We start from the raw sequence: 13,110 nt of genomic DNA on the forward strand, positions 1-13,110 counted from the left end.
GTATAACGCGATCAGTCATCCTTACCTTGTGAATTTTAACCCTTGTGATCTCGCTCCTTACATTACCCTATATAGACCACCTCCTTGTGATTGGGTAAGCTCAAATGTAGTTGAACTAATTTTGATTTTATTTTTAGTTTGAGATTATTTTAAGGTTAGAAGTGACTTTGATTTATGTTTTGCAGAATGCTATTGTCAATGAAATTGGTTGTCTATTAGAAGTCGATATGTCTTCTGGAGGAGGTGAAATTCCTTCGGAGAAGCGGGAGTACTTTCAGAGGGCTTTAACACTGACGCAATCAAAATATTGATGATGGTACGTACTTAAACTTGAACTTACCCAATTTTGAGAATCGAAGTGGCAAGTTGATTTTACATTTAGCCTGTTCATAAAAACATTTTGGTGTAGTGATATTGTTGGAGTTAAAACTTTTTATCACTTTGGAATTTTGAAAATTGCAACTTTTGAAAAATACTAGTGTTTGCTTGTTGAGCTGTACAATATGATCTGCACAAAGTATAACTGAAACATATAGTAGCTCCCACTCCCACCTATATCTAGTCCCTCACAACCTTGGAAATATTTATGAATTGCAATATCTTGATGTTTCTTCATAGTTCTCAGCTTTGAGAGATGATACTCTTCGGTGGTTATGTAGTCTTGCTTCATTGAGGTACCTTGGGATGAATCAAGTGGATATGTCGATGTTAAGTGTGAATTATCTACGAGTGTTGAATAGGCTTTCTTTCTTGACCGAGTTGCATTTTTCGGGTTGTAGTCTTTACGATATGATTATGTCAAGGTTCACTTTTAAATTGACATTTGTAATAACTTTCTTACTTGACAATTATTGTTATTGATGAGGAGAATGAGGGCGTAGCAAATGATAGAGACGAAGATGAAGAAGAGGAAGAAGATAGAGATGATGGTGAAGAAGTTTTGTACAAATGATGATGAAGACAACTGAAGGACTTAAAATTAATTGTAGTTGCGCATTTCTAGTTTCTGCAGTTATAGATTCGATGGATTTCTATTATTATTGGGAGGATATTTTGTTGTTTCTAGTTTCTACATAAGTTATGGATATTTTGTAAACATGGAGTAAAATTGTTCGGGTTCAAGTTTTTTGGCTGATGTAAACAGTTCATATTTTTGCCATTCAGTGCAACAGTGCTCCAAGATGTTTTTACTTTCATCTTATATGTATCAGTGCCTGCAAGTTTTCTACTTTTTCCATAGCTTCCTATAGGTGCTTGTTCTGTTGAAAATGATGTAATAGCTTTTTCTTGGAATTTTGGTTATGCATTGGATGTATAGCAGTAAAAGCAATATCATTTTTATTTTGGGAAATTGTTAATGGGGAAGTTCGGAAGCAAATCTTTGATATCTTGTTCTTTTGATTGTCATGAATCCACAATGTGCTACTTTTCATACTCTCGATCTGTCATTCTTTACTTTTATGTGTTTGAACTGTGAACCTCCCTGGTAATGTTAGTACTCCCTTGGTAGTAACTGGAAGGGCTACCAAGGTTTTGCTTGTCAGAAACAGTTCTTTGTCAGTAACTGGAAGGGCTACCAACGTAATTTTGGTGTTCAATTGCTGAAAATTGTAATAGTAAAGCGGTAACCAGTTACTGAAATTAAAACTCAATTTTGGTATCCAGTTGCTAATTTGATAAATGATATCTAGTTGTTGAAAATTGCTCAAAATTTTGGTGTTCAGTTGCTGAAAATTGTATTTGTAAAGCGGTAACCAGTTACTAAAACTCAATTTCGGTATCCCTAATTTGAGAAAATTGTTCAAAATTTTGGTGTTCAGTTGCTGAAAATTATAATAGTAAAGCGGTAACTAGTTACCGAAATTAAAACTCAATTTCGATATCCAGTTGCTAATTTGATAAATGATATCTAGTTACTGAAAATTGCTCAAAATTTTGGTGTTCAGTTGCTGAAAATTGTATTTGTAAAGCGGTAACCAATTACCAAAATTAAAACTCAACGGTTTAACTTAGTTAATGGTCTTGGTGTGATGAGGGTTTTACCTTTTTTTGCATAAAGTTTGGATCATCTATTGATGTTTTGGAGTAAGCTATGTCCCATGGTTTATGCTTATTTGGTCTTGCATGAGTTTGTAAGTTACTATACCTCTTGATCTTGTGATGTTAATTCCTGTAGTATGGCTCTGGTTGAAAATGTAGATTTCAGCATTTCCATAATTTAACGTCAGTTTTCTTTCTTATAACTTTAAGACTTATTTTATGCACTTTTGCCATAAAATATAAGCATTAAGTGGTGTGCATTGTAAAGTGGTATCTAGTTGCTGACAATTGCTCAAAATGTTGGTGTTTAGTTGCCGAAAAATGTTGGTATCTAGTTGCTGAAAATTGTAATAGTAAAGCGGTAACTAGTTACCGAAATTAAAACTCAATTTCGGTATCCAGTTGCTAATTTGATAAATGGTATCTAGTTGCTGAAAACTGCTGAAAATTTTGGTGTTCAGTTGCTAAAAATTGTATTTGTAAAGCGGTAACCAGTTACTAGAACTCAATTTCGGTATCCCTAATTTGAGAAATTGCTCAAAAGTTTGGTGTTCAATTGCTGAAAATTGTAATAGTAAAGCGGTAACCAGTTACTGAAATTAAAACTCAATTTCGGTATCCAGTTGCTAATTTGATAAATAGTATCTAGTTCTGAAAATTGCTAAAATTTTTGGTGTTCAGTTGCTGAAAATTGTAGTTAGAAAGTGGTAACCAGTTACTAAAACCCAATTTCCGTATCCTAATTTGATAAATGGTATCTAGTTGCTGAAAATGGCTCAAAATTTTGGTGTTCAGTTGTTGAAAATTGTATTTGTAAAGCAGTAACCAGTTACCAAAATTAAAACTCAATTTCAGTATCCAGTTACGAATTTGATAAATATAATGATATTTAGTTGCTGAAAATTGTTCAAACTTTTGGTGTTCAGTTGCTGGAAATTGTATTTGTAAAATAGTAACCAGTTACCAAAATTAACATAAGATTGAGAAGATTACAATATTCTATGATTCCTATTTTTTCCCCTTCCCTTTCACAATAGCTTTTGTCCCAAACCCATGACATATGTTATCAACTTCCACTTCCAATTCCAATGTAAGCTTTCAATGTGCTTAAATTACACTTAAATTCAACAAAAAGAAAAATAGTTACACATATACCTAACTTAAAGAAAACAATTGAAGTGGAGAAGATAAGTCAAACAAATTACTTTGCAAGTGTGTGGATTGGGTGAGTTTTCATGCTCACCATCTCCCATAGTTTTGAGTTTTTGTAAGTTTTCATATTAGGAATGGAGAAGAAGTGTTTAAAGAGAAGTAGATTTGAGGGTGGGAAAAGAAAGAAAATAGAAAAATGGCTAAAATTTGGGTTTGAATTTAAGTGGAAAGCCAAAAAATTGAAAATGAGTTTTGAGTTTGATTTTGAGAGAGAAATTCAAATCAACCTAAAAAGAGAATAAATTGATTTCGAAATTTCATAAAAACAATTGGACAAAATATTAAAATAGTATTGAATTATTGAATAATTGGTCGAAATATCAAAATTGTTTTGAGATATTGAAATAATTGGTCGAAATGAAAACTCAATTTCGGATGTCGAGATATCAAAATAATTGAAATATTGAAATATCGAGATGTCTAACCCTAAACCCTAAACCCTAAACTCTAAATTGGGAATATCGAGGAATCTCAAATTTTGATACCATTACAAATTAAAAAAATAATAATAAAATAGGTGTTAGATTAGACAATGAATATTAACTTCCAAATATACTAGATGTTAGATACTAGATTCAAAATATAGTTAGAACTGTATTGATTTTTTTTTTTTTCAAAATATAGTTGTATTATTGTTAAAACTGTATTGGCTAAACCATAAACATATGTACAGTTGCTACATATCAATTCTGAAATCATAAATAATAACCAAAATGTTTTATTATGGAATGGAAAATGGGTTTAAATTATATCATTTAATAAAACTTTAATTTGTTGGTAAAAATTTAGATGTTAAATTGATTCAAATAAAGTCTAGGGCCACGACCCGCTAACCCGACACGAATCTGACACGAAATTAGTGGGTTTGGGTTAGAAAAAAAGGCTTTTGGGTCATTTAAAGGTTGACCCGCCGAACTCGTCAAATAAATGGTTGGGTTAGGGTCACATATGTTAACCCAAGTAACCCGTTGGTAGACCCGATTAGTTTTCGGGTCTAATGGGTCGGGTCATCAACCCGTGATATGTATAACCTGTTTTAAGAGAAATGAATTATCTTTTAAAATCTCACTATCCCAACAACTTAAAATAAACGACTAAAAGGAGAAGGATTAGCCGTCATATTGATTCATTCGATAAATACATGTTTCGTTATTCAATTTTCATTGATATGTAATTGAATTATGAATGGTTTTTGAGAATTAATATATATATATATATATATATATATATATATATATATATATATTTTTTTTTTTTTTTTTGATAAATAAAATCGTAAAATACTAAATATTTTACATATAGGTTGTTTGTGAATCCAATCCGAAACTGATTTGAAATTGACCCGTTGGCTTAGTGGGTCACCTGTTGGGTAACTAGTTATATAGGCGGGTTGGGTTAAGTTTGGGTTTGACAAACTCAACACGATTAATAATTGGGTCGGATTTGGATTTGCTCTCATAACACATGACCCAGATATGACACAACATGAACCCGACCCAATACATACGACCCATTGCCACCCCTAGTTAAAACTGTACTGTTTCAAACCTTAGATCCTAAACATAAATAAGTTGCTACTAATTCTGAAATAAAAAATTACAACCCAAACGTTTTATTATATATTGGATAACGGGTTAATTTAAATAATTATATCGTCTAATTCAATTTTAATATGTAGGTAAAAGTTTAGATATTAGATTTAAAGTGTCGTTAGAACTGTACTAATTAAAACCCTTTCCGAAATAAAAAATTATAACCTAAACGTTTTATTATAGATTGGAGAATGGGTTTAAATTATATTATATAATTCAATTTTAATTTGCTGGTAAAAATTTAGATATTAGATTCAAAGTCTAGTTAGAGCTATATTTATTCAAACCCTAGAGACATGTACAATTGCTACCAATTCGAAAATAAAAAATTATAACCTAAATATTTTCTATTTGTTGGAACTAAGTTATCACCTAAAACAACTACAAATAAGTTAAAATATGCTAATTATTAATCAAATTATTATCAAATAGATGATGAAATATTTAAATATTGAAATTTGACAACACAACAACAAGATACCGAATGGTTTACGAATTTTCGGTGTCTATTTGTTGTATATTTACTTGGTAAATGGTAACCTGACACTGTAATTTATGGTTATGTTTCAACAACCCGTTACCGTAGTTTATGGTATTTTACGACAATGTGTTACCGTTCATCAAAATAGCACATACATCAAGATTACACAAAATTTATTTTGAAATCTAAGATTCAAACTATCGTAATTCATTTAGTTTCAATTCCATTAGGCAATTTCAATTACATTAATCTCAATTTTTTTTTTTTTCATGTTCAATTGATTCTTCTAACATCATATAATCTTCAATTTATTCGACATTGAGATGTGGGTATTTGTATTGCGATAAATCGTTCATTTGAGAGTTGGATAATGATACATATTCCAAATGAGAGTTAAAATATAGAGGTATTGAGAGTTGAGAAGTAGAAAAAAATTGAGTTGAGTTGAGTCAAGGAAAATTAAATTGGATGTAGATAATTGGAGAAAGAGAGTGTATTTTGATAGTGTATAGAGTTGCATGGTGCAAACTAGTTAGTGAAGAGCAATAAGATGTTACCACTATTTTTAATGGGAAGTGATTTCTTAGAAAATATGGATTTTAAGTTGGGACACAAATGTAATAACAAATTTCGGGTGGGAGAGTGAATTTAAGATTATCCTATTTTTAAGATGTTTCACAATTCGCGTGTGCTCAATAACATTGAACAGTTTTGTTGTTAATAATGCAACCCTTTTGACGAAGCTGCTGTAGTTTAATAGAGCATTGTGACTCACTGACTTGTGTACCCTACATGCACCTAATAGTTCAAGAAAAAATCTTAACAGATTGCAAGTACAAGATACTTTAGATTTTTTAGATTTTGATATAAGAGTTGCCTTGATATAATTCAAAACCAAATATCAGCCAACATATCAAACTCCTTGAAAATGATATTTATGTGCGGTAGCAAAATGTAGGTGACACTTATGAAAATATTGTCGACCAATCAAGCCATTAGGCAGTTGGACTTATCCAATTATATCTAAATCGGCTCGTAAAATCTCATTTATATTGGCAGTTTATATTATTGAGTTTCTAAATGTTTAACCAATATAATATTAAAAATTGGTCCTAAGTTTTGCAACTATACACAATGAAATGTTCCCCAAATCTAATTTGTCTCTAACAGTAATGCAAAGGGTTTATTAGCTTTTGGTCCCATTTTAGATATAGATATTAGCGTTTGGCTCTTCTAAGTTGGTTTATTCGTTTTTGGCTCCTATTCTGTTAGTTGACTGGGTCAACTTTAACTGCCACAATATATTTTGTTCCTCATATTTTTCTAATGGCCTAAATATCGAGTAGTGCTATATGGTTATAGCAAAAAAAAAAAAAAAAAAATTTAGTGCTATATGGACCTATTTTTCAGAACTATTATTGCGACTTACTATTTGGATAACGTAATATACACAGACACGTATCTTTATGTAAATCAATAGTTACTATTAGTAGTTTGATTAAGTAGGTCTGTATATTATTACTGCTAAATATATTTCACATGTGACACATGTAACCATTTTTTAAAAACAAAATAAATTTACACGTGTCCAAATCTCAAGATTGGCATCCAACAGTTGTTGATAACTAGCCGTCAAAGCTTTGAATGTTGCTCCTATAGTCTATTAATGGAGGAGGGGTTAAAAGTTTTGTTGAAAGAAGGAAAAAAACAAAAATATATTTAAATGGAATAATTTTTGTAAATATATTTTAATCCCACCGTCTAACAGACTTTCATAGTATTCACTTTGCAAAATATAACCATAATTTGACGAAAGCTCTAATTTGTTACATATAATTGGGCCCAATTTATATACAATATGCACAATAGAACTCTAATTTGATGAAAATCTCAATTTATATGATATAATTTGGACTAAATTATGTTCAATTTTACAAATAAACTGTAATTGGGAAAAAAATCCCAAATTTTGCAAGTAACCCTAAACCTGTTATTAGGGCAGTTATTAATTAGTAGTTTCAGTACTTTAATTATAAACTAACACCTTATCGTGATATATAAAAACTAACATCCAAATCGTTGATCTTTCCCTTTAGATACTTGCCACATAATCTTTTAAATCGAAACTAATGAAACAAAATTATATTGGAATTCAAGATCGAAATAAAACAAAACTGATATTTACTAGTTTCACATGCACGTCACGTGAAGGACAAAAATGCCATTTTAAAAATATAATACAGTTCAGTTAAAATTGATCCAATCAACTATTAGAACTGGAGCAAAAAACAAATAAACCAACTTAAGAGAGCCAAACAATAATATGATATATAAAGTGGGGCAAAAGCTAAATAACCAAATATCAGCCAACACATGAAACTCCTTGAAAATGATATTTATATGCGGTAGAAAAATGTAGGTGACACTAGTGAAAATATTGTGGACCAATCAAACCATTAGGCAGTTGAACTTATCCAATTATATCTAATTCGGCAAGAAAAATATAATTTATATATTAATTAGGCGTGAAATATTTAAGTTTCTACAGAAGACTTTGGCAAGTAAACAAAAAGCAAAAGAATCTAGTTATAAAAAAACACAAGTTCAGTCACTATAAAACGTAATAAAAAAGTAAATTTTGAGACATGAAAAATATCTAGGATATGCAAATCTAGATATTATGGGCACCTGTAGCTGACATGGCATAAAGTTGGACAGCATTACACGTGTAAAAGTGTGTACTTTATTTATACCTCTCCTGTTTTCTCTTCACCAACGGAATAAGTTTTTCATTTCTGACAAATATAATACTCCGGCATGTCTGGACTTTGTGACCAAGAAGAAGTTTCCAGCTCGGTATGATTTGGGTTGAATTAGATAGATAGATATTCACATATTGTTCATCTTTAATTGCTGGATATACTTTGATCAACTCATGCTTATGATTTCTAAATCTATTTACATTTTTGAACAAATTTTCAAAAAGAAGACTTATGATTATTAAAATCTATTGCCCTTAGTATTGTTGGATGGAGGAATCAATTAGATCCCAAATTTTAGAGTGGTGGATATCACTCTTAGTATTCAGACCCTATGTAGCCCCAAGCCTGAGGTAACAACTTAAATTCTTTACCGTATGCTAACAGCACTTCAATCTATCATCCTTCTATTGATGCAATGCAGTAACATGACAAGCCAATATCTGAGGGAGCTCAGTTTTGTACTCGTCATGACTGAGAAGATTATTATAGTCTGATATAAGACCTTGTGTATTTTTAGATTCCCACTTCCCGTAAGGATAAACTTGATTCTTTCAGGGGGTTAGCGAAACCTTTTTGAATTCACAGAGCTATCTCTCTGTTACTCCAACCTTGAGTTTTTGTTAACTATGGGAGCTTTTATGTACAAGTCCTGAATTTTTTACAATATATTGTCAGCCAGATGATAGAAGATATTATCTACTCTTCTCTTGATTGGTTTGATGAATGCCTTATATTCTTTTGGTTACACGAGTCCAGTTATTATCTTGAAATACCAACTCTTCTATCATGTTCTGCTCCCCTTTCTTGTCTGTTTTCCAGAACTATGCCATTTTGCATTGCTATATATATATATATATATATATATATATCTTTTTTTGGTTGCTCTCCTTTTGATTTTTGAAATTGTTGTATAATCTGTTCCTATCAGGTCAATCGGATAGAAGAGTCATTGTCTACAGCATGGACGGATGAGAAACACAGTTTGTACTTGGATTCGATGGAAGCATCGTTTGTAAAACAATTGTACAACCATGAGTACAATGCCATAGATCTGTTAGGTTGGAGGTCAAGAAGAAAAAACCAGCCTTCTAGCTCATCTGCGCAATCAAAAGCAAAGACTCATAAGTCAGGACAGGCATGGAACTTCTACTGTTCATTTGTTCAAAGTACTTAGATATATCCATTCCGGTATCTAACTAGAATAGCCTTTTTCCTTTTCCAGTTCAAGGTTCTTCAAATCAGGTCTTGGAAAAAGATTAACTTTGGAGGAGCTCAGCATGGATTGGAATTCACAAAGGAGTCTCATTTAAATCAGGAAAATCCAAGACTGCATTTGAGGTCTGTGAAACAACTTCAAGAAGCAACGATGGTCAATCTATCAAAAAGTGGTGCACCGTGCAGGAAATTAAGCAATGCAGGCAGACATTCAAGGCTTCCTAGTGAATCACCTGCTTTTCCATCTGAGTCGTGTCAGAATTTTGTCTTCAGCTATAAAGGTAAGCTTCCTACTTAATTTCTTGTGTCTCATGAAAGTATCGTGCACTTATTGTCATGCTCAAAGTATACTTGTCATCTTATTTCAGCGATGTGTGACTTTGATTATGGGATCCCTAGTTGATCTTGCAAAGCTATAAAGTCTTCCCAAAAACTGACTTTTGAAGTCTCTGCTTGCCCATCATTACTTGGTTTTTTTTCCCCCTTTCCCCTTTCTTTCTTCTGCTCTTTGTTAGAAATTATCAGATGTGGTTCATAAGGGTGGTCGATAGGAAAATGTGTGAAAGTGAGAAAACTGATTTTGCATCTCTTTTGACCAAGTGATCTGACAAAATATCGTTCAAACAGGAGTTCTATTTTTGCAGTTTTAATCGTGCTATTTTGCACTTCTACCTTCTACTTTTGATGTTAAAATTTTACGACTAGTCGACTTTTGCAGAGATGTCGGGTCAGAACTTTGTGGATGAAGCCAAAGAACCTGAGCATTCAAGGCGTTTGTGCAAGACAAAAAGATTGAAGACTCTGTCTGAAATTGCTTCACGCAAAGATCAGGTAATGCGTGGTTTTATATGTTAGCAGTAGATTCAATAGTCAATACCAATTTCGTCTTGCTTAAATTGGCTAGGTAGTTTATTCTCCTTGAGAATCTATACAATATACATGACCGTTCAATATAATCTCCATCATAATTTTTGTTTCTGCATATTCGGGCCTTAACACACTACTAGTGGAGGCTTTATGTAAGGTGCTTCGGTTGATTGCTTTATGAGACTGTAAATTGACACATCCATACACAGCTGAAAAGCGCTAATTAAGTTGTTGGAGTGCCATTTCAGTATATTCTCTTTCTATGTATGCTTTCAGGTTGTACCAGTCGTTATCTCTCCTGTGAACCTGGATCCCTGCAAGACTTATTTTTCCGTGGAAAATAAACTTGCCTCCACCCATCAAGAATCTGAAAACGTGGGTCACATTGTTTCCTCAGAATCTGGGTATCAACTGGCACGAAAAGATGATCAATGAAGATTACTTAACCTTGAAAGCAAGGTATGGAAAGCCTTGCATTATGCCCCCTAAAACATTGCACCCCAATGAGAGCTGCATCAATTGTTGACCCTGCATGCAATTTTATAAGTTGTACTGTAGAATCAGGCAGGAGTCTGTTCATAAATGAAAAAGGAAACAAGAAAGAAAAAGTGAAAAGGAAAAGGAAAAAAGAAGGTACTGTTCATGCTTCATAGTGATATGAATGCTGCTAAGTGCTGGTGTCTGAGTATAGAGCAGAGGATGATCTGATTTAGCCATACGGCTATATATCACACTTCACAGGATTAGCTAACAATAGAGGGATGCAAGGGTGTCCTTTCTCAGTTAAGTTCTAATGATCGACTGAACTATAGATGTGTTTATTTTTGCTCTTACCTGTAGTCTGTAGCATTTTGATATTCATTGAGCTTGAGGAACTGTATACGAGACTGGTATTCGCGATGGAATGAAATTAATGGTTTTATTTTTGTTCTTTCTTCTGCACTGTGATGTGTCCTATGTCAAGGCTAACCGACCAACAGCGTTAAACATTTTTTTAGTGTTGTTGCCGTTCTCATGTGTTATCCTGTTTTGTAGCTAGGGTGTTCAATGAGCCAAATGCCCATCTGCCATGTGCATAACAAAACTGATATGAGAAACTCTGGATGATAAAGAAATCAAGATACAATATATTTCCTATTGAGCAGCTGAGCGTCCGGGTTGAAGGACGCTTCCACATAAGAGCATGGTTTTTAAAGTTGCATAATTCAACGAAGAAAAACCTCAAAAGATATTCAACACCTCCACAACCCACACGGTCAAAGTACTTGTTATCTAGTTCTAAGACAAGCGTGTAATACTTGACTTACTAAATGATGAGGCCATGGAATATAAGCCACATATTTGCACTAGTGAGTGTGAGCTAACTAAATACACTCAAATGGTTGTTCTGGTTCCACAGTTCTTGCAACCACCTTTCTCTTCCTACGCTCCTCCATCAAGAAGGTCTAACTTTAAAATGGTTAGAACTTGCATCTCATCTTCATCATCATCCATGGACGCACAAACTAAACGTCCAGGATTCTTAGAATTTCCTTACTTGTCCACTCCACATCGAAATTTGATGTTGGAGCTTGTATCAAAGATAGAAACAAGCCTCGTCTCTCAATTACTTCCACCTTCCCTACCACCAGATGTCCAATATTTTCAGAACGAGAGTGGGAGTTCGCAAGGTACAATTCACATCCAATCCGGCAATGAAGACTCCATGGTACTTCCTTACTTTCTTGGTTACTTTGTAGTCCTTTTATGTGATTTTTGGGCCTAGTGACACTTTTATTTTGGGCTTTTCTATTGGACGTAAGTCCAACAAATTTAGCCTTGATTAGTTTCAGTGCATCAGCGCATGCTTGATCAAAATTCCGATCAAATTGTTAGATCTTAGTACAAGTTGAGAGGACAACATTTGATTTGCGATTGCGAAGTCTCCAGTGATCATATAATTTTTTTTTTGTTTTTGTGTTCTAAAATGGAAGCACTTGCATTTGCCGAATTGCCCATGTGCATCTATGACCTATGGATGAAGTATTTGCATTTTTTTCACCACATCGATAATGAACAGGCTAGCTAGAGACTGAGATTTCTGAAAGCAAATCCAGTGTAACAAAATTTGATGCCTTATGTTTTTTCCATTGATTAGGTGGATTTCATATTGGGAAGTTGGATACATAGTAAATTACCAACAGGAGAACTAAACATTACAACTCTCACAGCCTACTTAAACAAAAAAACTGATGCACCACGTTTTCTCTTGGAATTCATACAAAGTAGTCCAACGTCACTCATTCTCCTACTTGATTTACCCCATAGAAAGGACCTCATTCTCAACCCAAACTACCTTACCACCTTCTACATGGATACCCAGTTGGACCATTTAAGACAGCAACTCGAAAAAATACCCGAAACCCGACCTTACTTGCCATCCTCTCTTTACATCCGTTGTGCTTTATCACCCACAGCTGTTTCGATTCGTATTGATTGTGGACCAACAGGGTCGGGTCGGATTGATGAAGTTATACGTGATCATGTGAGCCCAGTTGCTAAACAAATGTTGGACATTTGGCTGTACAAGTGTGCATATGGTAAGAGAGAATTGATGGAAGAAGAAATAATTGATTTGGAAAAGAGGGATGCTTTGGTTAATAAGAAGACATTGGATATTGATCTTGCCTCGGGATTACCAAGATTGTTTGGTCAAGATGTTGCCAATCGAGTTATTGAACCTTTAGAGAAATATTTCAAGGCGTGATCAAGGGTTGAGATAGTCAGTGCATACATAATATTGTTAGGTTAATTTCGTGTTTCATAAGTTGTGCTGAGATTGTAAAATGTACTTGATTCAGTTGATTGTAACAAAATTCTTGTATGTTTCTATGTGAGGGGAAATGCATCCAACTCAAAAGTGCGTTGAAGTGGCTATATACCTGATTTTCTGGTTTGAAAA

The 13,110-nt window shown here is 33.3% G+C and overlaps 2 protein-coding genes across 2 annotated transcripts; both read left to right on the plus strand.

Moving 5' to 3' along the window:
* The first annotated feature begins 8,025 nt into the window (after positions 1-8,025).
* LOC147492228 (cold-regulated protein 27-like) lies at positions 8,026-11,095 on the plus strand. The gene is made up of 5 exons (XM_086565049.1): positions 8,026-8,181; positions 9,016-9,222; positions 9,310-9,583; positions 10,021-10,133; positions 10,446-11,095. The coding sequence occupies exons 1-5, from the start codon at positions 8,143-8,145 to the stop codon at positions 10,602-10,604; spliced, it is 792 nt and encodes a 263-aa protein (XP_086421175.1). The 5' UTR covers positions 8,026-8,142; the 3' UTR covers positions 10,605-11,095.
* A 132-nt stretch (positions 11,096-11,227) lies between these two features.
* ACD2 (accelerated cell death 2 (ACD2)) lies at positions 11,228-13,110 on the plus strand. The gene is made up of 2 exons (XM_086565048.1): positions 11,228-11,877; positions 12,307-13,110. The coding sequence occupies exons 1-2, from the start codon at positions 11,491-11,493 to the stop codon at positions 12,913-12,915; spliced, it is 996 nt and encodes a 331-aa protein (XP_086421174.1). The 5' UTR covers positions 11,228-11,490; the 3' UTR covers positions 12,916-13,110.

Source organism: Coptis chinensis, chromosome 6 (genome assembly GCF_015680905.1).
Source record: "Coptis chinensis isolate HL-2020 chromosome 6, ASM1568090v1, whole genome shotgun sequence".
Lineage (NCBI taxonomy): Eukaryota > Viridiplantae > Streptophyta > Magnoliopsida > Ranunculales > Ranunculaceae > Coptis > Coptis chinensis.

Coding starts and splice junctions, on each gene's coding strand:
- ACD2 (XM_086565048.1), top strand. CDS start 11,491: ATGGAATATAAGCCACATATTTGCACTAGTGAGTGTGAGCTAACTAAA. Junction 11,878..12,306: donor CCGGCAATGAAGACTCCATG/GTACTTCCTTAC, acceptor TCCATTGATTAG/GTGGATTTCATATTGGGAAG.
- LOC147492228 (XM_086565049.1), top strand. CDS start 8,143: ATGTCTGGACTTTGTGACCAAGAAGAAGTTTCCAGCTCG. Junction 8,182..9,015: donor AAGAAGAAGTTTCCAGCTCG/GTATGATTTGGG, acceptor TGTTCCTATCAG/GTCAATCGGATAGAAGAGTC. Junction 9,584..10,020: donor TTTTGTCTTCAGCTATAAAG/GTAAGCTTCCTA, acceptor CGACTTTTGCAG/AGATGTCGGGTCAGAACTTT.